Here is a 25,511-nt window from a genome sequence, read left to right as displayed (position 1 = left end):
AACCCCAAAAAACAAAACAGAAAAAACCCCCAAAAACCCCCAAAAAACCAAACCAAAACAACCCCAAAACAAAAAACAACAAAAAAAACAACAAAAAACACCCTCAAAACCACAAAAAAACCCCAAAAAACAAAACAGAAAAAAAACCCAAAAAACAAAACAAAAAGCCTCCAAAAAGCCAAAAGCAAAATAAAAAAAGAAAAAAAAAAACTAAAAAGCCCCAAAACACAAAAAATCCTCCCAAAAACAAACCAGAAAAAAACCCAAAAAACCCCACCCCAAAACCACAAAAAAACCCCAAAAAACAAAACAGAAAAAAACCCCAAAACCCCCCAAAAAACCAAACCAAAACCAACAAAAATCCCCACACAAAACACCCCCAAAACCACAAAAAAAACCCCAAAAAACAAAACAGAAAAAAACCCAATAAAAATACAAAAATACAAAAAACCTCCACCAAAACAAAGTTAAAAAATAAAGAAAAAAAGAGATAAAACCTTCAATCAGGTTTTAATAAGAATTTAACCACGAGTTTGAGGATGCAAAATGCCCACAGTGGTTCCTAAATTGAGGAATTTCCAATATTTAATCAACATTATTTAAATCATTTCCCCACTTCCATCAGCACAACCCCAGCTGTAAAAAACAGGATTAAAAAAAAAAAAATCAGGTTTTTAAGGAATTTTTGGGTTTTTTGGTACCTCTGCTTCAACAGCTCTTTTCTCACACTCCTGCCTCTCATTCTGACTCTTTTTGATCAGCTCTTCCAATTTGCTTTTCTCATTAGCAAATTTCTTACTGTGAAAGGAAAAGAAATGAAATATTTGAGTAACATTCATGTATTTATAATTTATGCTATTTTAGGTTTTTTTTACAGCTACTCATTGTCATGTAATCAAGGGAAATGAATGAGAGTATGATTTTATTTATTCTAAATATTAATATTTATTCATGGCAAGTAAAAGCAAACTTAAGAGTTTGCTTTAATAACTAAATTTTAAATAAAAAAATTATTATTTATATAAATAAAATTTATTCAAATTAAATAAATTTTAAATAAAAAAATTTTATAATTAAATTTGGGTTAAAGTGTTGATTTTTGCCCTAAACCTTTACCCAGAGTGAGGCAGAAAAATGTAAATATTGCTGGGAGGGACAGGAGTTTTACCTGGCCTTCAGAAATGTCTTTACACTTGCATTATATTGCTTTTCCTTCTCCTCAATGCTCTTCAAATACCTACAGGAATAAAAGATTAAATTAAGTTTATTGTGGAAAAGTTAATTGGTAAATATGGGGCACGTTCCTCTGTAAAAATCTGAGGGTTTAATTTTGTTTAATCCCTCAGAAATTATGGAATTCCCAGCCCTGGGACAGTGGGAAGAGTGGAAATAAATGGTTTTTAATGATCCATCCCAACCCAAACTATTCTAAATTCTAAATGGATTCTAGTCTAAATAGATTTAAATTTATTGCTAATAAAGCAGTGATGAGGATAAAACCAGGCTGATGATTTTGCAGGAGAGATTTGGCCCAAACTATTTAAGATAAAACATTAAAGTAAAATAAAACAATTAAAATAACACAAAGGCGTTCAAGGAGCAAAGTGTGGGCTCTGCAAACTGAGAGAGGAAATTAAAACACAGAAGGAATTGTCAAATCTGATTGGGAGGATTTGTGCTAAATCACTTCCATCCCTTATCTCCAAGCTATTTTAGATGTTTGCCTGTAATTTGCCAAAAAATTCAAAATAAATGGCCATGGCCATATTGCAGCCTAATAATGGCTGCTTCCACAAATTTCCTGGAACAATTCTGAAATTGGGGCTGTAAATCCATTTCCACTGCACCTCTCGTTGGTGTCCGAGTGTTTTTTGGCTGTGCCCTTCAGAGCTTTTAAATTCTCCCGGTTCTCCTTCTTCTCCTGCTGCCATTTCCTCATCTGTGCCTCCGAGTCCTGGTGGAACCAATCCAGCTCATTCTGGGACACCTGGAAAAAAGTTCATTTCTGGAAATTGGGGTTTATTCAGGTCAAAGGTGGAGCAGAGTGAGGGCATTTGAATCTGACTTAAAATACTCCAATAGTAACTCAAAACCAGCAACAACTATTAATATTACATTGCAATAAATATAAATAAGATAAACACCAAAAATACATTTTACAAGTTTTAAGGCAATACTTAATGTCCTTTATACATATAAATATATATATTTGAGATATATATATCATATACATATAAATATATATATTTGATATATATATATCATATACATATAAATATATATATTTGATATATATATAAATATCCATATATATTGATATCTTTATACATATAAATTTTAAGGCAATACTTAATGTCCTTTATACATATAAATATATATATTTGATATATATATATAATATACATACACATATAAATATATATATTTGATATATATATATATCATATACATATACATATATATATTTGATATATATATATAAATATCAATATAAAGTGATATGTTTATACATATACATTTTTAGGCAATACTTAATGTCCTTTATACATATAAATATATATACCATATACATATACATATATTTGATATATATTGATATATAAATATCAATATATATTGATATCTTTATACATATAAACATATATATTTATATCTACAAATATCAACAATAAACAACCAGAACTAACATACAACTTTACATTACACCTCAGTAAAACAGTTCATATTACAAGTATATTAGACAAAAAAACCAAACATTGCTAAGATTTCTCACATATTTCAGTCCAACAATTCAAATTTACCAACTCTCCCAAGCATTAGAAGAACTACCTAATATCTATAAAATAAATTCATAATTAACTGTTACAAATCCTAAAGCATGGATCAGGAATATTCATTTGTATCTACAGAATAAATTAATAATTATTGTTACAAATCCCAAATCAGGGATCAGTCAGGGAATGCTGGAATGGCTGGGGCGAGGAGGACAAAGATATATCAACAATAGATATAAATATATCAACAATAAACAATATAACACACCTCAGTAAAACATTTCATATTAAAACTATACAAAACACAAAAAAATCACTGTGATTTCTCACACATTTTAACCAAACAATTCAGATTTACTAACACTCCTTAGTACTCTCCCAAGAATCAGAACTCCTTTAAATCGACAAAATAAATTCCTAACTACTGTTAAAAATCCCAAATCAGGGATCAGTCAGGGAATGCTGGAATGGGGAGGACAAAAACATATCAACAATAAACAATATAACACACCTCAGTAAAACAGTTCATATTACAACTACACAAAACACAAAACCATTACTGGGACTTCTCACACATTTTTAACCAAACAATTCAAATTTACCAACAACCATAAGAACTCTCCCAAGAATGAGAACTACCTCATATCTACTAAATAAATTCATGATTACTGTTAAAAACCCCAAATCAGGGATCAGTCAGGGAATGCTGGAATGGCTGGGGCGAGGAGGACAAAGATATATCAACAATAGATATAAATATATCAACAATAAACAATATAACACACCTCAGTAAAACAGTTCATATTACAACTACACAAAACACAAAAACATCACCGTGACTTCTCACACATTTTAACCAAACAATTCAAATTTACTAACACTCCTCAGTACTCTTACAAGAATGAGAAGAACTGCTTTAAATTGACTAAATAAATTCCTAACTACTGTTGAAAATCCCAAATCAGGGATCAGTCAGGGAATGCTGGAATGGGGAGGACAAAAACATATCAACAATAAATATAACACTCCTCAGTAAAACAGTTCATACTAAAACTATACAAAACACAAAACCATCACTGTGACTTCTCACACATTTTAACCAAACAATTCAAATTTACCAACAACCATAAGAACTCTCCCAAGAATGAGAAGAACTACATTTTACCTACAAAATAAATTCCTAACTACTGTTGAAAATCCCAAATCAGGGATCAGTCAGGGAATGCTGGAATGGGGAGGACAAAAACATATCAACAATAAATATAACACTCCTCAGTAAAACAGTTCATACTAAAACTACACAAACCACAAAACCCTCACTGGGACTTCTCACACATTTTAACCAAACAATTCAGATTTACCAACACTCCTCAGTGCTCTCCCAAGAATGAGAAGAACTACATTTTACCTACAAAATAAATTCCTAACTACTGTTACAAATCCCAAATCAGGGATCAGTCAGGGAATGCTGGAATGGCTGGGGCGAGGAGGACAAAGATATATCAACAATAGATATAAATATATCAACAATAAACAATATAACACACCTCAGTAAAACAGTTCATACTAAAACTACACAAAACACAAAACCATCACTGGGACTTCTCACACATTTTAACCAAACAATTCAGATTTACCAACACTCCTCAGTGCTCTCCCAAGAATCAGAACTCCCTTAAATCGACACAACAAATTCCCGGTTGCTCCCTGGGCACTGGGCCTGCCCAGGGCAATCCCTCACCTCGCTCTCCTCGATGCTTTTCCTCAGGAGCCCCTGCAGAGCTGAGATCTCCTCGCGGCTCCGGCTCTGGGACTGCTCCGATTTCAGCTGGGCCTGGCGGAGCTGCTCCTGCAGCACCCGGTGCTCCTTCTGCAGGCGCAGGATGTCACCCTGCAAACGGACCGGTGACAGGAACTGTGACACAAACTGGGACACAAACTCCACCGAGCCTGCTCCCAGCCCGAGGGTCACACTGCTCACTGTTATCTCCTGCCACAGCCATAAACCCGCCATTGACAGCACTCTGGAATGTCCCCACATGGAATATTCAAACCCGGGTTTTCAGTGAGGAAACACCTCAAACATTCAATATCAACCCTGCCACTGACAGCACTGAAATGTCCCCACATGGAATATTCAAACCCAGGGTTTGAGTGAGGAAACACCTCAAACATTCAATATCAACCCTGCCACTGACAGCGCTCTGGAATGTCCCCACATGGAATATTCAAATCCGGGGTTTGAGTGAGGGAACACCTCAAACATTCAATATCAACCCTGCCACTGACAGCACTCTGGAATGTCCCCACATGGAATATTCAAATCTGGGTTTTCAGTGAGGAAACACCTCAAACATTCAATATCAACCCTGCCACTGACAGCACTCTGGAATGTCCCCACATGGAATATTCAAATAATATCAACCCTGCCACTGACAGCACTCTGGAATGTCCCCACATGGAATATTCAAACCCAGGGTTTCAGTGAGGAAACACCTCAAACATTCAATATCAACCCTGCCACTGACAGCACTGAAATGTCCCCACATGGAATATTCAAACCCAGGTTTGAGTGAGGAAACACCTCAAACATTCAATATCAACCCTGCCACTGACAGCACTCTGGAATGTCCCCACATGGAATATTCAAACCCAGGGTTTGAGTGAGGAAACACCTCAAACATTCAATATCAACCCTGCCACTGACAGCACTCTGGAATGTCCCCACATGGAATATTCAAACCCAGGGTTTGAGTGAGGAAACACCTCAAACATTCAATATCAACCCTGCCACTGACAGCACGCTGGAATGTCCCCACAGTGGGGACATTCCACATGGAATATTCAAATCTGGGGTTTCAGTGAGGAAACACCTCAAACATTCAATATCAACCCTGCCATTACAGCACGCTGAAACGTCCCCACATGGAATATTCAAACCCAGGTTTTGAGTGAGGAAACACCTCAAACATTCAAAATCAACCCTGCCACTGACAGCACTGAAATGTCCTCACATGGAATATTCAAACCCAGGTCTGAGTGAGGGAACACCTCAAACATTCAATATCAACCCTGCCACTGACAGCACTCTGGAATGTCCCCACATGGAATATTCAAATCTGGGGTTTGAGTGAGGGAACACCTCAAACATTCAATATCAACCCTGCCACTGACAGCACGCTGGAATGTCCCCACATGGAATATTCAAACCCAGGTTTTGAGTGAGGAAACACCTCAAACATTCAATATCAACCCTGCCACTGACAGCGCGCTGGAATGTCCCCACATGGAATATTCAAACCCAGGGTTTGAGTGAGGAAACACCTCAAACATTCAATATCAACCCTGCCACTGACAGCACTGAAATGCCCCCACATGGAATATTCAAACCTGGGTTTTCAGTGAGGAAACACCTCAAACATTCAATATCAACCCTGCCATTGACAGCACTCTGGAATGTCCCCACATGGAATATTCAAATCTGGGGTTTGAGTGAGGAAACACCTCAAACATTCAATATCAACCCTGCCACTGACAGCACTCTGGAATGTCCCCACATGGAATATTCAAACCCAGGTTTGAGTGAGGGAACACCTCAAACATTCAATATCAACCCTGCCACTGACAGCACTCTGGAATGTCCCCACATGGAATATTCAAACCCAGGTTTGAGTGAGGGAACACCTCAAACATTCAATATCAACCCTGCCACTGACAGCACTCTGAAATGTCCCCACATGGAATATTCAAATCTGGGGTTTGAGTGAGGAAACACCTCAAACATTCAATATCAACCCTGCCATTACAGCACTCTGGAATGTCCCCACATGGAATATTCAAACCCAGGTTTGAGTGAGGAAACACCTCAAACATTCAATATCAACCCTGCCACTGAGCACTGAAATGTCCCCACATGGAATATTCAAATCTGGGGTTTCAGTGAGGGAACACCTCAAACATTCAATATCAACCCTGCCACTGACAGCACTCTGGAATGTCCCCACATGGAATATTCAAATCTGGGGTTTCAGTGAGGAAACACCTCAAACATTCAATATCAACCCTGCCACTGACAGCACTCTGGAATGTCCCCACATGGAATATTCAAATCTGGGGTTTCAGTGAGGGAACACCTCAAACATTCAATATCAACCCTGCCACTGACAGCACTCTGGAATGTCCCCACATGGAATATTCAAACCCAGGTTTGAGTGAGGAAACACCTCAAACATTCAATATCAACCCTGCCACTGACAGCACTCTGGAATGTCCCCACATGGAATATTCAAACCTGGGTTTTCAGTGAGGGAACACCTCAAACATTCAATATCAACCCTGCCACTGACAGCACTGAAATGCCCCCACATGGAATATTCAAACCCGGGTTTGAGTGAGGAAACACCTCAAACATTCAATATCAACCCTGCCACTGACAGCACGCTGGAATGTCCCCACATGGAATATTCAAATCTGGGGTTTGAGTGAGGGAACACCTCAAACATTCAATATCGGAATGGCTCAGAATGAAACTGTCACTGTCACGTTTTCTGGAAAAATCCTTTTGGCAGGATTTCTCTCCTGGGAAGCTGAGAAGCCTCAGAGAGAAATGAAAGCGATAATTATCTGATTGCTTCTCCTGTGTTGGCTGATTTGGAATGTGGCTGGAGATTGTTTATCCAACAGGTGAATGTTTGATTGGTTTCATGGGAATTGTTTTTAATTAATGACCAATCACCATCAGCTGTGTTGGACTCTGAGCACAATCACTTTTCATGATCATTCTTGTTAAACCTTCTGTCTGTATCCTTTCTCCTTCTTTTATATGGTTCTAGGATAGCATAATTATGATATAAAATACTATAATATAATATATAACATACTATAATACATACTATACTATTATTAATGTAATATAAATAATAAATATATATAATGTAATTAATATACTATAATTAATAAATAATAATATATAATATAATATATATATATATATATAATATATATATATAAATAATATTATAATATTATACTATAATATATAATATACTATAATACATAATGTAATGTAATGTAATTAATGTAATGTAATGTAATATATATTATATTAATATAATATAATTAATATATATAATATATATATATATTAATATAATATAATATAATATAATATAATATAATATAATATAATATAATATAAATCAGCCTTCTGAGAACATGGAGTCAGATTCTCAATTCCTCCTTCATCCTGGGGACCCCTCACAAACTCAACAAAAAACAATCAGAACAAATATCAGATATCACAGCAAAGCTCAAAAATCATTTCCTTGTGGGGCTGGGTGATGTTTCCAAGAACACCACAGAACACAAAAACAGCCAAACAACCCAAAATATTAAAAAAACTGGTTTTTTTCAGAGAACTTTCATTTGACCATTCAGTTTTTGGGCATTCCTTTAACTCCCTCATGAGAAACGTACACCAGGCTGCAAAGAACTTACCTGTTGATTTTCAAATGGATGGAAAGGCAAAGTATTGGTTTCCCTATCAGCAACTTCCTGATTTACCTAGAACACAAAAAAAAAAATATAATTTGATTAAAAATCTTCTCAGTTCCTAAATGAGCTGCTCCGGTTTGGAGCTTTTGTACCTCACTGAGGGTTTTATAAATCCAACTCTAATCCAGGCCTAGAAATGATGTAGGAAAACATTGTGGAGCTCTTTCTGAATGGAATTTTTTATTTTCTTTCCCTGATTTCATTGACCACGAGCAATTCCAGGGAGTTCTGTGAGTCTTTACTTAAAGCCATATTTTAAAATTCTGAAAAATGAAGTTTTGCAGGAAGTGTCTCACCCTCCTAGAGAGTGAGAAGGTTCCCCCTGAGCCTCCTCTTCTCCACAATCCTCCAAATCCTCAGATGTTGTGGAAATGAAAATAAATCCCTGAACTCATCACAAAAGGGAAAAAATAATGACACAGAATGACTTTGCTTCATCTCCAAAGTGAAGCTGAAACGTTTGTGCAGCAGCTCCCTGTGTGATACCCAGGGAAAAAAGAGCTGCAAAAACTTCAGGAACATCAAAATTCAGTGAGCAGCTCTGAAGAGTTCCAAATGAAAAGTGAATAATCACAGGAACTGAAAGTTCTCGGGAATCATGGAATGGTTTGGGTTGGAAGGGACATTAAAAAACTCATCCAGTGCCAGCCCTGCCATGTGGAAAGGTTTAATTTTAGTTCATTAACTGGGCCTGGAATCTGTGAGTTTGGGATGAAAACACAACAGTGGGAGAGCTCTACACCAGGGATACACCAGGGATACAACGGGGATTTTGAGCAGGAATCTCCTGGGGAGAGAAAGGAGGTGCAAACCTTCATTAGGCATGGAAGGGACCTGAAAATCACCCATGGCAGGGACACCTCCCACTGTGCCAGTGCCCAGCCTGGCCTTGGGCACTGCCAGGGATCCAGGGGTGGAATTCCATCCCAGCCCTGCCCACCCTCACAGGGAGGAAATTTTCCCTAATTATCTGATCTACGCCTGTAATTTTTCAGTGTGGAGCCATTCCCTGGGTGCTGTCCCTGCATCCCCTGGCAATTGTCTCTCTCCAGCTTTCCTGGGGCTCCTCCAGGCCCTGCAAGGCCGCCCTGAGCTCAGCCCAAAGCTTCTCCTGTGCAGGTGAGCAATGCCAGCTGTGCCAGCCTTTCCTGCCAGCACAGGAATGTCCTGAAACTCCCCCAGTGCCAGCCCTGCCATGGCAGGGACCCCTCCCACTGTGCCAGTGTCCAGCCTGGCCTTGGGCACTGCCAGGGATCAGGGGCAGCCCCAGCTGCTCTGGGCATCCCCACCCTGCCAGGGAAGGATTTTTCCCCAATTCCCACCCATCCCTGCCCTCTGGCACCGGCAGCCATTCCCTGGGTGCTGGCACTGCCAGAGGGACAGGGACTGAGGCAGAATCCAGCTCTCCAAGGGATTTTCCCAAGTTCACCAGGCCAGGAATGGGATGGGCCAAACCCACACCAGCCACGGCCCGAGGTTTGCCCGGTGTGGGGATTGGGCACAGGGTGAGCAAAGTGCTCAGAGGGGAGAAGGAATCGCAGGCTCAGACAGAAAAGCAGCCAGAGAATCCCAGAATGCCAGAGTGGGTTGGGCTGGGAGGGGTTTTAGGGATCATCCAGTGCCCAGCCCTTGCCTGATGCAGGGGAACCCTCCCCATGGATCCCACTGCATCCTATCAAATATAACCATAGTCAATAGACTCCCACCCAGCGTTTCCCCCACTCCTTACCTGCACTGCCACCATCCTTGTGTGAGGATTGCTCTTCACCCCGCCTTTATTTTTCTTTCCTTTTTCCTTTTTAACACATTTATCACCCTCAGCTTCATCCGAGCCATTTGATAAAGCAGAATCCTTTTTATCCGAGTTCTCCAATTGGCCCCAGGGGCCTTTGCACTGCTGGATTTCAGCTGGCACAAAGAGCTCCGGGCTGGGGATTGCTGAGTGCAGGTGTTCCTGAGGAGCTGCAGGATCAGCATAAATGAGCCCAGCCTGTGCCAGGGGCAAGATTCCATACTGATAACCCCAGGAGCTCTGAGGTAAAAACACAGCCGGGCCTGCAGGCTGGAAGCCTTCCAGTAAAACACCTGAAAACGGAGCCTGGCTTTCCATGGAATCAATATTTTCGTTTTCTAGAGGATTTCCAGGAGTGCAGGGAGCAGGGAAGGAGCAGGGGAAATATTGTGGGGTGTGATAATCGGATAAATCAGGAGCTGCTGCCACAGGGGCCTCCACGGGGTACGAGAGAGGTTTGAACTCCTGGGCGTAGGGGTTGAGGGGCAGCTTGGTGTGGGCAGGGTTCCCCTGGCACTGCCCAGGTGTGGGATTTTCATCTTTATTCTCATTTCTGCTGGGATCTCCCTCAAAAAGGGCCGAGTGTTTCTGCAGGCCTATCAGATTATCCACCATGAGGAAGCGCAGGGATTTCAGCAGGAAGGCCTCCAGGCCGCCCCCGTCTTCCACCACCTTCCGCGTCTCCTCAGGGAAATTCTCATATTCCCCAATCAGCAATTTATTATTAATTTCCAGAGGGCCATGTTCTTCCAAGATTTGAGAGAAATAACTTTAAAAAAAAAGAAATTATTATAATTAATTCAAGTTTTTCCATCCATTCCTTTGACACGTTTAATCCGCTCCCTCACACACACGCCACACCCACCAGGATTCCAATTAATCCCAAAAATTACTAAAATTATGAAGTAAAATTCAACCCCCCGAAGCTCCCAAACACAGAAATTGATACTCATTTAAATTCTCAGAAATTGGATCACACCACACCCACCAGGATTCCAAATTAATCCCAAAAATTATTAAAATTACGAAGTAAAATTCAACCTCCCGAAGCTCCCAAACACAGAAATTGATACTCACTCATATAAATTCTCAGAGATTGGATCTGGATTATTATTATTATTAATCTGATAATTGTTATTATTTGCAATATTATAACGAGCTTCGAATTCCTCCAGTTGATCCTGGAGATGTTCTGGGACTCCAAAGGGATTTTCATTTGGAAAATCTCTGTACCTTAAAAATCAGAGAAAAAAAAAATAAAATATCAAGTTAACCCAGTTAAATTTGGTGTTTTTAAGGGATTTTCCTCCTGCAGTTTGGAGTTTGGGCAATAAATATCAAATAAATAAATAATAAATGAATAAATCATCAAATACTCACACATTATTTTCTTCTATAAATATCTTCTCTTCTTCTCGTGGTGCTGTACTAATTCCACTGGATAATACTAAAATAGACTAATTAAAACCAGATTTATTTTAGTTTTCACCTCACAAAAACTTATGTAAAATAATCCACTGCAAAGACCAGGAGTAACTTATTTATAATGAATTTTGTTCTTTAAATTCATCATCTTCATTATGAACTGCAAAATTTCCAGGTAAAATTATCAGTGCTGAGTCCCAGCTTAATTAATTCTTAATTTAAAGATATTAATTCCTTCTTCAGAACTTATTTGGGAAAAAGAAATTGGGATATTCAGCCCCAAATCCCTCTTTTTTTAACCAATTTCATCAAAATTTAATTCACTTTCTTTTAAATTTACCACAAACAGGAATTATCTCTAATTCCACATGTCACTCTGGTTATTATTATATCTGTCTGTACCATTATAGACATTTTAGTTGTCTTTATTTTTATTATCTAATAATTTAAAAATACACAAATAAATGCACCTAAGTCAGAATAATAAATCCTGAGGAAAAAAATCTGGTTTATTCTTGAAATTCTAGAAAATTGATAAAGAGGTGAGGGCATGAGGTTTTCAATAAAGCAAAATCCTCCAAAAGGCAGCAGAAAATTCAGGCAGAATAATATTCCAATAAACTCTATAAAATAATCAATAATTAATAACATTCCTGAGCATGAAATGCAATTTTTGAACCCAATTCTCATCTTCCCCCATGGAAAATTAAAATCCCAACAGAATTAAGCCAGTGGAAGGTGCTTCCATTCAGAGCCAAAGTGAGTCATAAATAAATTTAAAATTTGCTTTTATAGTGATAAATTGTAACAAAATGGTATAATTTCAATATTAACAGCTTAATTTTCCTTCAGGAAAAGCCACTTCAGTATTTACAAAAACAGCTCCCATCCACCTGAATGCCAGAAATTCTAAAAAAATCCAAATTTCAGGTGGGTTTTTAGCAATAAATAAATGGCACCTGCTTGGTATAAAGTTACTGACCTTTGAATCTTTCAAATTCTTCTTCCTGTTTTTATTTTTAACTTTGATTTCATTATTCTGAAACAGAAAAGAAAATGAAGGCACAGGATTGGCAAATGTTGCTTCAGCTTTCCAAAGATGGAGGAAATGAAATTTGAATTATTCTTTAAATTATTCTTTATTCTTCTTTAATTCTTTATTCTTCTTTACACAAGAACAGAATAAATACAGATTATTTTAATACTGAAATAAAAGCAGTTTTATTTGTGCTGGTTTTTATTTCATTCTTGGATTTTCCCAATATATGAAATGGAAAGGTAAAAAAAAAAAAAATCTGAATTTTATTCATGTGTACGTTTAAAAATTTTATTCATGTGTACATTAAAAATTCTGCAAGTAAATAACTGTGTAGATTTTAAAAAAAATCTGGATTTCATTAAGATGCATATTAAAAAATTCTGCATTTTATTAACGTGTACTTTTAAATTCTGCATTTCATTAAGATGTAGATTTTTAAAAATCTGCATTTCATTAAGATGTACGTTAAAAATTCTGTCTCTCCTTATCATCTATATTAAAATTTCTGCATTTCATTACCATCTACATTTCAAATTCTTCATTTTATTAATGTACACTTTAAAATTCTGCATTTTTTAATATGTGCATTAGAAAGTCTGCATTTTGTTAATGTGCACATTAAAAATTCTGAATTTTATTAATGTGTGCATTTAAATATCTTCATTTTATTAACGTACAAATTAAAAATTCTGAATTTTATTAATGTGCACATTAAAAATTCTGCATTTTATTAACATGTACATTTAAAATTCTGCATGTAATTAATGTGTAGTTTTTAAAAATTTGCCTTTCTTTAGCATGTACATTAAAATTCTGGATCTAATAATTGTATAGATTTAAAAAAATCAGCATTTCATTAATTTGTATATTAAAAATTCTCATTTCATTAATGTGTAGATTTAAAAAAATCTGCATTTTATTAACAGGTACATTTGAAATTCTTCATTTTATTAATGTACACTCTAAAATTCTGCATTTTTTAATATGTGCATTAGAAAGTCTGCATTTTGTTAAAGTGCACATTAAAAATTCTGCATTTTATTAATTTGTGCATTTAAATATTTTCATTTTATTAACGTACAAATTAAAAAGTCTGCATTTTGTTAATGTGCACATTAAAAATTCTGAATTTTATTAATGTGTGCATTTAAATATCTTCATTTTATTAACGTACAAATTAAAAATTCTGCATTTTATTAACATGTACATTTAAAATTCTGCATGTAATTAATGTGTAGTTTTTAAAAATTTGCCTTTCTTTAGCATGTACATTAAAAATTCTGCATTTCATTACCATCTACATTTGAAATTCTTCATTTTATTAATGTACACTTTAAAATTCTGCATTTTTTAATATGTGCATTAAAAATTCTGCATTTTATTAATGTGCACATTAAAAATTCTGCATTTTATTAATGTGTGCATTACAAACTGCATTTCATTAATGTGTACATTTAAAATTCTTCATTTTATTAACGTGCAAATTAAAAATTCTGCATTTTATTAATGTGCACATTAAAAAATCTGCATTTTCTTAATACGTACATGAATTAACTCTAAAGCTTTATTGTGAATCAAAAGTAAATTTTAGATTTGTAAAGGTAAATTTAAGGTGCCTCAAACACAGAATTAACTCCAAATTTATAAAAAATATTATTAATTAAATCCAAAATTTATTTCTGCCAACTGAATTTTTATGATGACACCAATCAAAAAGTGATTCAGAATGAGGCACACTTGGAAAATTATTATCAAATAATTCAAATATCAAATAATTTAAGAATAGGGAGGTAAAATAGATTAGGAAAATTATTATTAAATAATTCAAATATCAAATAATTTAAGAATAGGGAGGTAAAACAGATTAGGAAAATTATTATTAAATAATTCAAATAATTTAAGAATAGGGAGGTAAAATAGATTAGGAAAATTATTATTAAATAATTCAAATATCAAATAATTTAAGAATAGGGAGGTAAAATAGATTAGGAAAATTATTATTAAATAATTCAAATATCAAATAATTTAAGACTAGGGAGGTAAAATAGATTAGGAAAATTATTATTAAATAATTCAAATATCAAATAATTTAAGAATAGGGAGGTAAAATAGATTAGGAAAATTATTATCAAATAATTTAAGAATAGGGAGGTAAAACAGATTAGGAAAATTATTATTAAATAATTCAAATATCAAATAATTTAAGAATAGGGAGGTAAAATAGATTAGGAAAATTATTATTAAATAATTCAAATATCAAATAATTTAAGAATAGGGAGGTAAAATAGATTAGGAAAATTATTATTAAATAATTCAAATATCAAATAATTTAAGAATAGGAAAATTATTATTAAATAATTCAAATATCAAATAATTTAACACTAGGGGGGTAAAATAGATTAAAATTCCAATAAGTCTGAAGGACCAGGCTGCAAAAATATTTCTTTTTCTAAAACAGCAAAAAGTTCTTTGTGAGCTGAGGCCCAAGAGAAATGAAATTCACTTACTGATAAATTCTCATTTCCTTGTTTCTTTAATATAATGGTTGGATCATCTGTGGGAAGGACAAAAGTCGTGGTGATTGATGGAAATAAGAATATTTTAATTAATTTATGATTTAATTGTGAAATCATAGGAATTGTTGCTCTAATCCTTCACCCAACACCACCAAAGCTGCGGAAATTTAATGCTAAAAATTCACAATAAAAATGAATTTTTACTGGGAATGTTTGATCCTTTTGGTGACTCACCCATTTTATCAAAGAATTCATCTAAAGCCTGATGGAGCTGAGGGAAATGTTCTCTGTTTTCCTCCAACAGCCAAATAAAACACCGGGATTTCTCTAGGGGAGGGGAGAGGAAATAATCACAAATTTCCTTTTTTTCCCCATCAGCTGCCACCTTATCGAATTTACTGCCATATCTCTGGTTCCACAGCGGGGTTAAAATAGAAAAATCAAGCTCTTGCAGAACTTGGCCATATTGATGGAGGAAGTTTTTTGTAGCTGTCAGACCTGGAAAAGATGGGAAATAAAAAAAAAATCTCAATATTTCATTCCAGCTTTAAATTTTTAATGCTTAAAATGTGATATTTGTCTTCAAAAGGGCAAGAGTTTGGTGTAGAAATTCAATGTATGGAATGGAATGGAATGGAATGGAATGGAATTGGAATGGAATAGAATGGAATGGAAAAAATGGAATAAAATGGATTAGATGGAATGGTATAAAATGGATTAGATAGAATGGAATGGGAATGGAATGGAATGGAATGGAATGGAATGGAATGGAATGGAATGGAATAAAATGGAATAAAATGGAATAAAATGGAAGATGAAGGAATGGATGAATGAATAATGGAATGGAATGGATGGAATGGAATGGAATATGGAAATGGAATAATGGATTGAATGGAATGGAATGAATGGAATGGAATAAGGAATGGAATGGAATGGAATGGAATGGAATGGAATGGAATGGAATGGAATGGAATGGAATGGAATGGAATGGAATGAATGGAATGGAATAGAATAAATGGAATAAAATGGATTAGAATGGAAATGGAATGAATAAAATGGAATAGAATAGAATGGATAATGGAGAATGAATGGAATGGAATGGAATGGAATGGAATGGAATGGAATGGAATGGAATGGAATGGAATGGAATGGAATGAAATAAAATGGAATGGAATGGAATAAAATGGAATAAAATGGATTAGATAGAATGGAATGGAATGGAATGGAATGGAATGGAATGGAATGGAATGGAATGGAATGGAATGGAATGGAATGGAATGGAATGGAATGGAATGGAATGAAATGAAATGGAATAAAATGGATTAGATGGAATGGAATGGAATGGAATGGAATGGAATGGAATGGAATGGAATGGAATGGAATGGAATGGAATGGAATGGAATGGAATAGAATAGAATAGAATAGAATAGAATAGAATAGAATAGAATAGAATAGAATAGAATAGAATGGAATAAAATGGAATAAAATGGATTAGATAGAATGGAATGGAATGGGATGGAATGGAATGGAATGGAATGGAATGGAATGGAATGGAATAGAATAGAATAGAATAGAATAGAATAGAATAGAATAGAATAGAATAGAATAGAATAGAATAGAATAGAATGGAACAGAATAGAATAGAATTCTTGGAAGGATATGGATGCGGCAAAGCAAAATGAACAACCCCAAACCCCAAAATTCCAATTTTTTTCCATTATAAACCCAACAGGAAACTGCAGAGCACCAACACAAAATTATGTCCAAGATTCATGGCAAAACCCCACCATTATTCACTCTCCAAAACCAGATTATTGCCACAAATACCAGCAGTTAAACCCATGCTGAAATTTTAAGACCATTTAAAAATTATTGAATTTTTCTCTGCTGAGCCCCTGGGTCACCCAGGCTGTGTCCCCCTCTGGAAACCAGGGACAGGACAAAGAGGAGATGTTTTACTTTTCTGTTTAAAAGGAGGAAAAATGAGAATTTCCCGTGCCCAGAACCCACTGTGGTGATCCAGGTGCTGCAGCCACTTGTGCACTTTGGCACCCACCTCGTAAACAAACCCACCATGAAATTTTTCCAATTTTCATGGTAAACCCCCACCATTATTCACTCTCCAAAACCAGATTATTGCTACAAATACCAGCAGTTAAACCCATGCTGAAATTTTAAGACCATTTAAACATTTTTGAATTTTTAGACCCATTCTGGAATCTTAAGACCATTTAAAAACTGTTGAATATTGTCCACAAAATCCCTGCTGACCTCCTGGGTCACCCTGGTTTTGTTCCCCTCTGGAAACCAGGGACAGGACAAAGAGGAGAAGTTTTACTTTGGTGTTTCAAATGAGGAAAAAGCAGAATTTTCTGTGCTCTCAGAACCCAACAGGGAACTGCAGAGCACCAACACAAAATTGCTTCCAAGTTTCATGGCAAAACCCCACCATTATTTACTCTCCAAAACCAGATTATTGCTAGAAATATCAGCATTTAAACCTATTCTGGAATTTTAAGACCATTTAAAAATTACTGAATTTTTTTCTGCCAAGCCCCTGAGTCACCCTGGTTTTGTTCCCCTCTGGAAATCAGGGACAGGACAAAGAGGAGGAGTTTTACTTTTCTGTCTAAAAGGAGGAAAAATGAGAATTTCCCGTGCCCAGAACCCACCCCGCTGATCCAGGTGCTGCAGCCACTTGTGCACTTTGTGCGCTTATAATTCTCCCAGTGGAGAATGATAAACCCAACATGAAACTGCAGAGCACCAAGACAAAATTATGTCCAAAATTAATGGCAAAACCCCACCATTATTCACTCTCCAAAACCAGATTATTGCTACAAATACCAGCATTTAAACCCATTCTGGAATTTTAAGGCCATTTAAACATTTTTGAATTTTTAGACCCATTCTGGAATATTGTCCACAAAACTCCTGCTGAGCTCCTGAGTCACCCTGGTTTTGTTCCCCTCTGGGAACCAGGGACAGAACAAAGAGGAGAAGTTTTACTGTGCAGTTTTAAATGAGGAAAAATGAGAATTTCCCGTGCCCAGAACCCACCCCGGTGATCCAGGTGCTGCAGCCACTTGTGCACTTTGAGCGCTTATAATTCTCCAGCTGGAGAATCATAAACCCACCATGAAAGTGCAGCACCAAGACAAAATTATGTCCAAGATTAATGACAAAACCTCACGATAATTCACTCTCCAAACCAGATTATTGCTACAAACACCAGCATTTAAACCCATTCTGGAATCTTAAGACCATTTAAAAATTGTTCAATTTTCTCCACCAAATCCCTGTTGAGCTCCTGAGCCACCTAGGTTGAGTTCCCTCTGGAAACCAGGGACAGGACAAAGAGGAGAAGTTCTATTTTTCTTTTCAAAGGAGGAAAAAGCAGAATTTTCTGTGCTCAGAACCCAACATGAAACTGCAGAGCACCAACACGAAATTATGTCCAAGTTTCATGGCAAAACCCCACCATTATTCACTCTCCAAAACCAGATTATTGCTACAAACACCAGCAGTTAAACCCATTCTGGAATTTTAAGACCATTTAAAAATTGTTGAATTTTTCTCTGCCGAGCCCCTGGGTCACCCTGGTTTTGTTCCCCTCTGGAAACCAGGGACAGGACAAAGAGGAGAAGTTTTACTTTTCTGTCTAAAAGGTGGAAAAATGAGAATTTCCCGTGCCCAGAACCCACCACGGTGACCCAGGTGCTGCAGCCACTTGTGCACTCTGGCACCCACCTCGTAAACCAACCCACCATGAAATGTTTCCAATTTTAATGGCAAAACCCCACCATTATTCACTCTCCAAAACCAGATTATTGCTACAAACACCAGCATTTAAACCCATGCTGGAATTTTAAGGCCATTTAAAAATTTTTGAATTTTTAGACCCATTCTGGAATTTTAAGACCATTTAAAAATTGTTCAATTTTCTCCACCAAATCCCTGCCGAGCTCCTGGGTTACCCAGGCTGTGTTCCCCTCTGGAAACCAGGGACAGAACAAAGAGGAGAAGTTTTACTTTTCTGTTTTAAAGGAGGAAAAATGAGAATTTTCTGTGCTCAGAACCCACTGTGGTGATCCAGGTGCTGCAGCCACTTGTGCACTTTGGCACTCACCTCTCCGAGTTGGAGAATTATAAACCCACCATGAAATTATTTCCAAGTTTCATGGCAAAACCCCACCATTATTCACTCTCCAAAACCAGATTGTTGCTACAAATATCACCATTTAAACCCATGCTGGAATTTTAAGGCCATTTAAACATTTTTTAATTTTTAGACCCATTCTGGAATCTTAAGACCATATAAAAATTGTTGAATATTGTCCACCAAATCCCTGCTGAGCTCCTGAGTCACCCTGGTTTTGTTCCCCTCTGGAAATCAGGGACAGGACAAAGAGGAGGAGTTTTACTTTTCTGTCTAAAAGGAGGAAAAATGAGAATTTCCCGTGCCCAGAACCCACCCCGGTGATCCAGGTGCTGCAGCCACTTGTGCACTTTGTGCACTTATAATTCTCCCAGCTGGAGAATCATAAACCCACCATGAAAGTGCAGAGCACCAACACAAAATTATGTCCAAGTTTCATGGCAAAACCCCACCATTATTCACTCTCCAAAACCAGATTATTGCTACAAACACCAGCATTTAAACCCATGCTGAAATTTTAAGACCATTTAAAAATTATTGAATTTCTCTCTGCTGAGCCCCCGAGTCACTTCAGTTGTGTTCCCCTCTGGGAACCAGGGACAGGACAAAGAGGAGAAGTTTTACTGTGCAGTTTTAAATGAGGAAAAATGAGAATTTCCCGTGCCCAGAACCCACCCCGGTGATCCAGGTGCTGCAGCCACTTGTGCACTCTGGCATCCACCTCTCCGAGTTGGAGAATGATAAACCCACCATGAAACTGCAGAGCACCCACAAAATTATGTCCAAAATTAATGGCAAAACCCCACCATTATTCACTCTCCAAAACCAGATTATTGCTACAAATACCAGCAGTTAAACCCATTCTAGAATCTTAAGACCAATTTTAAATTTTTGAATTTTCTCCGTCAAATCCCTGTCGAGCTCCTAAGTCACTTCAGTTGTGTTCCCTCTGGAAACCAGGGAAAGCACAAAGAGGAGAAGTTTTACTTTGGTGTTTCAAATGAGGAAAAAGCAGAATTTTCTGTGCTCTCAGAATCCAACAGGAAACTGCAGAGCACCACCATGAAATTATTTCCAAGATTCATGGCAAAACCTCACCATTATTCACTCTCCAAAACCAGATTATTGCTAGAAATACCAGCAGTTAAACCCATTCTAGAATCTTAAGACCAATTTTAAATTTTTGAATTTTCTCCGTCAAATCCCTGTCGAGCTCCTGAGCTACCTAGGTCAGAGTTCCCCTCTGGAAATCAGGGACAGGACAAAGAGGAGAAGTTTTACTGTGCAGTTTTAAATGAGGAAAAATGAGAATTTCCCGTGCCCAGAACCCACCCCGGTGATCCAGGTGCTGCAGCCACTTGTGCACTTTGGCATCCACCTCGTAAACCAACCCACCATGAAATTTTTCCAATTTTAATGGCAAAACCCCACCATTATTCACTCTCCAAAACCAGATTATTGCTACAAATACCAGCATTTAAACCCATGCTGGAATTTTAAGGCCATTTAAAAATTTTTGAATTTTTAGACCCATTCTGGAATCTTAAGACCACTTTAAAATTGTTGAATATTGTCCACCAAATCTCTGCTGAGCTCCTGGGTCACCCTGGTTTTGTTCCCCTCTGGAAACCAGGGACAGGACAAAGAGGAGAAGTTTTACTGTGCAGTTTTAAATGAGGAAAAATGAGAATTTCCTGTGCTCTCAGAACCCAACATGAAACTGCAGAGCACCAACACAAAATTGCTTCCAAGTTTCATGGCAAAACCCCACCATTATTCACTCTCCAAAACCAGATTATTGCTACAAACATCAGCATTTAAACCCATGCTGGAATTTTAAGGCCATTTAAACATTTTTGAATTTTTAGACCCATTCTGGAATCTTAAGACCATTGAATCATTGAATTTTCTCTGCCAAATCTCTGCTGCGTTCCTGAGCCACCTGAGGGGTTGAGTTCCCCTCTGGAAACCAGGGAAAGGACAAAGAGAAGTTTTACTGTGCAGTTTTAAATGAGGAAAAATGAGAATTTCCTGTGCTCAGAACCCACCCCGGTGATCCAGGTGCTGCAGCCACTTGTGCACTTTGGCACTCACCTCTCCGAGTTGGAGAATTATAAACTCAACATGAAACTGCAGAGCACCAACACGAAATTATGTCCAATTTTAATGGCAAAACCCCACCATTATTCACTCTCCAAAACCAGATTATTGCTACAAATACCAGCATTTAAACCCATGCTGGAATCTTAAAACCATTGAATTTTGTCTGCCAAATCTCTGCTGCGTTCCTGAGCCACCTAGGCTGTGTTCCCCTCTGGGAACCAGGGAAAGGACAAAGAGGAGAAGTTTTACTGTGCAGTTTTAAAGGAGGAAAAATGAGAATTTCCCGTGCCCAGAACCCACCCCGGTGATCCAGGTGCTGCAGCCACTTGTGCACTTTGGCACTCACCTCTCCGAGTTGGAGAATTATAAACCCAACATGAAACTGCAGAGCACCAACACGAAATTGCCTCCAAGTTTCATGGCAAAACCCCACCATTATTTACTCTCCAAAACCAGATTATTGCTACAAATACCAGCATTTAAACCCATGCTGGAATTTTAAGACCATTTAAAAATTATTGAATTTTTCTCTGCTGAGCTCCTGAGTCACCCTGGTTTTGTTCCCCTCTGGAAACCAGGGACAGGACAAAGAGGAGAAGTTTTACTTTTCTGTTTCAAAGGAGGAAAAATGAGAATTTCCTGTGCTCAGAACCCACCCAGGTGATCCAGGTGCTGCAGCCACTTGTGCACTTTGGCATCCACCTCGTAAACCAACCCACCATGAAATTTTTCCAATTTTAATGGCAAAACCCCACCATTATTTACTCTCCAAAACCAGATTATTGCTACAAACACCAGCATTTAAACCCATGCTGGAATCTTAAGGCCATTTAAAAATTTTTGAATTTGTAGACCCATTCTGGAATATTGTCCACCAAATCCCTGCCGAGCCCCTGAGTCACTTCAGTTGTGTTCCCCTCTGGAAATTAAGGAAAGAACAAAGAGGAGGAGTTTTACTTTTCTGTTTAAAAGGAGGAAAAATGAGAATTTCCCGTGCCCAGAACCCACCCCGGTGATCCAGGTGCTGCAGCCACTTGTGCACTTTGGCACTCACCTCTCCCAGCTGGAGAATCATAAACCCACCATGAAATTATTTCCAATTTTAATGGCAAAACCCCACCATTATTCACTCTCCAAAACCAGATTATTGCTACAAATACCAGCATTTAAACCCATGCTGGAATTTTAAAACCATTGAATTTTGTCTGCCAAATCTCTGCCGAGCTCCTGGGTTACCAGGCTTTGTTCCCTCTGGAAACCAAGGACAGGACAAAGAGGAGAAGTTTTACTAAGGAGGAAAAATGAGAATTTCCCGTGCCCAGAACCCACCCCGCTGATCCAGGTGCTGCAGCCACTTGTGCACTTTGCCCTCCACCCCGGGATCCGGCTCAGCACGTGCAGGAAGCCGCGGCTCCGCACCCGGCTCCTCTCCTGGACCACGGAGCTCAGCAGCCGCTCCAGCACCTCCTGGGAATCGTGGATTTGGGAAGAGGAGCTGAAATCCTGCTCTGCCATCACCCCCCAGGCCAGCAATTCCCTCAGTAACCCGGCAGGGTCGGGCACAGCGGCTTTGATCTTCTCGGCATTGCGCCGCAGGTGCTGCAGGATTTGGTCGCCGGCGTATAAATCCTGGCCAGCTCCTGGAAAAATCAAAATATTCCTATTTAAAACCACAAAACAGGCAAGATTTTATTGTCCTTACCATGATTCCAACGAAAAAAAGCTACTTTAAAAAGCTCAAAACCTTTAAAAACCTCAAAAACCTCACCCAAAACCCCAAAACCTCCAAACCCAAAACCTCAAAAACCTCAAAAACTCAAAACCAAACCCAAAAACCTCAAAACCTCAAACCTCAAACCTCAAACCAACCAAACCTCAAAACCCTCAAACACCTCAACCCAACCAACTTCAAAAACCTCAAAACCTCAAAACCTCAAAACCTCAAAACCTCAAAACCTCAAAAACCTCACAACCAAAACCTCAAAACCAAACCTCAAAAACCTCAAAACCTCAAAAACCTCAACCAAACCTCAAAACCTCAAAACCTCAAAAACCTCAAAACCCAACAAAACCTCAAAAACCTCAAAAACCTCAAAACCTCAAAACCTTCAAAACCCTCAACCAAACCTCAAAAACCTTCAAAAACCTCAAAAACCTCAAAACCCACCAAAACCTCAAACCTCAAAACCTCAAAACCTCAACCTCAAAAAACCCTCAAAACCCTCCAACCCAAAACCTCAAAAACCTCAAAAACCTCAACACCTCAAACAACCACTCAAAACCTCAAAAACCTCAAAAACCTCAAAACCTCAAACCTCAAACCTCAACAACCCCAAAACCTCAAAAACCCTCACAAAACCTCAAAACCACTCCAAAAACACCAAAACCCTCAAAAACCTCAAAAACCTCAAAACCACTCAAACCCTCAAAACCTCATCAAAACACCTCCAACAAAACCTCCAAAACCACCTCACAACACCTCACAAACCCTCAAAAACCTCAAACCTCACAAAACCTCAAACCCAAAACCTCAAACACCTCAAAAACCCAAACCACCCAAACAACCCCAAACCTCAAACCAAAACCTCAAAACCCTCAACAACCTCAAAACCCTCAAAACCTCAACCTCAAAAACCTCAAAACCCCAAACCTCAAAACCACCAAACAAACCTCCAAACACCTCAACCAAACCTCAAAACCCAAAAACCTCAAAACAACACTCAACACACCTCAACAACCTCAAAACCTCAAAACCAACCTCAAACCCACAAACCTCAAAACCTCAAACCAAACCAACTCAAAACCTCAAAACCTCAACCCAACTCAAAAACCCAAACCTCAACATCAAAAACCTCCAAAACCTCAAAACCTCAAAACCTCAAACAACCTCAAACAAACCTCCAAAAACCTCAAAAACCTCAAAAACCTCAAAACCTCAAAACCTCAAACAACCTCAAAACCTCAAAAAACCTCAAAAACCTCAAAAACCTCATCAAAACCCCAAAAACCTCAAAACCTCAAAACCCTCAAAAACCTCAAAAACCTTCAAAAACCTCAAAAACCTCCAAACCCAACCTCAAAAACCTCAAAACCCTCAAAAACCTCCAAAACCTCAAAACCAAAACCTCAAAACACCTTCAAAAACCTCAAAAACCTCAAAACCTCAAAACCTCAAAACCCCAAAACCTCAAAAACCTCAAAAACCTCAACAACCTCAAAACCTCAACACCCAAAACCTCAAAACCTCAAAAACCTCAAAAACCTCAAAACCTTCAAAACCTCAAACAACCTCAAAACCTCAAAACCTCAAAACCTCAAACCAACCCAAAAACCCCCTCAAAACCTCAAAAACCTCAAAAACCTCAAAAACCTCAAAAACCTCACAAACCCAAAACCTCAAACAACTCAAACCCAAAACCCACAAACAAACCCAAAACCCTCACACAACCTCAAAAAACCTCAAACCTCAAAACCTCAAAACCTCAACAACCTACAAAAACCTCAAAACCTCCAAAACCTCAAAAACCTCAAAACCTCAAAACACCCTCCAAAAACCTCAAAACCTCAAAACCTCAAAAACCCCAACACCTCAACACCCAAACCTCAAAACCTCAAACCTCCAAACACCTCCACAAACCTCAAACAACCTCAAAACCTCAAACCCACAAAACCCACCACAAACACTCAAAACCCACACCTCAACACACCTCACAAACCCCCAAAACCTCACAAAACCTCAAAACAAACCCAACCCTCAACAAACCTCCAAAACCCTCAAAACCTCCAACCTCAAACCTCAAAACCCAACAACCTCAAAACCCTCAAAAACCTCAAAAACCTCAAAACCTCAAAAACCTCAACCTCCAACAAACCTCAAAAACCTCAAAACTCAAAACCTCAAAACCCTCAAACCTCAACCAAACCTCAAAAACCTCAAAACACACTCCAAAAACCCTCAAAAACCAAAACCTCAAAACACCTCAAACAACCCACAACCCTCAAACCTCAAAACCTCAAAACCCCAAAAACCTCAAAACCTCAAAAACCTCAAAAACCTCAAAACCTCAAAACCCTTCAAACCCTCACAACACCTCAAAACCTCAAAAACCTCAAAAACCTTCAAAACCTCAAAACCTCAAAAACCTCAAAA

At 37.8% G+C, this 25,511-nt stretch overlaps 1 protein-coding gene across 1 annotated transcript in view; it reads right to left on the bottom strand.

Annotated features, from left to right (window-relative positions):
* The window catches only part of TTC3 (tetratricopeptide repeat domain 3), a 129,905-nt gene that overhangs the window by 15,519 nt on the left and 88,875 nt on the right, over positions 1-25,511 (bottom strand). The window contains exons 27-39 of the mRNA XM_064705239.1: positions 22,741-23,001; positions 22,018-22,068; positions 15,334-15,597; positions 15,091-15,137; positions 12,527-12,583; positions 11,500-11,576; positions 11,197-11,346; positions 10,057-10,888; positions 8,271-8,336; positions 4,516-4,665; positions 1,848-1,987; positions 1,169-1,237; positions 702-798 (exon numbers count right to left, since the gene is read on the bottom strand). Coding sequence (XP_064561309.1) covers positions 702-798; positions 1,169-1,237; positions 1,848-1,987; positions 4,516-4,665; positions 8,271-8,336; positions 10,057-10,888; positions 11,197-11,346; positions 11,500-11,576; positions 12,527-12,583; positions 15,091-15,137; positions 15,334-15,597; positions 22,018-22,068; positions 22,741-23,001 — 2,261 coding nt within the window. The remainder of the gene's footprint in view (positions 1-701; positions 799-1,168; positions 1,238-1,847; positions 1,988-4,515; positions 4,666-8,270; positions 8,337-10,056; positions 10,889-11,196; positions 11,347-11,499; positions 11,577-12,526; positions 12,584-15,090; positions 15,138-15,333; positions 15,598-22,017; positions 22,069-22,740; positions 23,002-25,511) is intronic.

The sequence above is a fragment of the Zonotrichia leucophrys genome, chromosome 1 (genome assembly GCF_028769735.1).
Source record: "Zonotrichia leucophrys gambelii isolate GWCS_2022_RI chromosome 1, RI_Zleu_2.0, whole genome shotgun sequence".
NCBI classification, from domain to species: domain Eukaryota; kingdom Metazoa; phylum Chordata; class Aves; order Passeriformes; family Passerellidae; genus Zonotrichia; species Zonotrichia leucophrys.
This window is presented reverse-complemented; position numbering and strand designations above follow the sequence as displayed.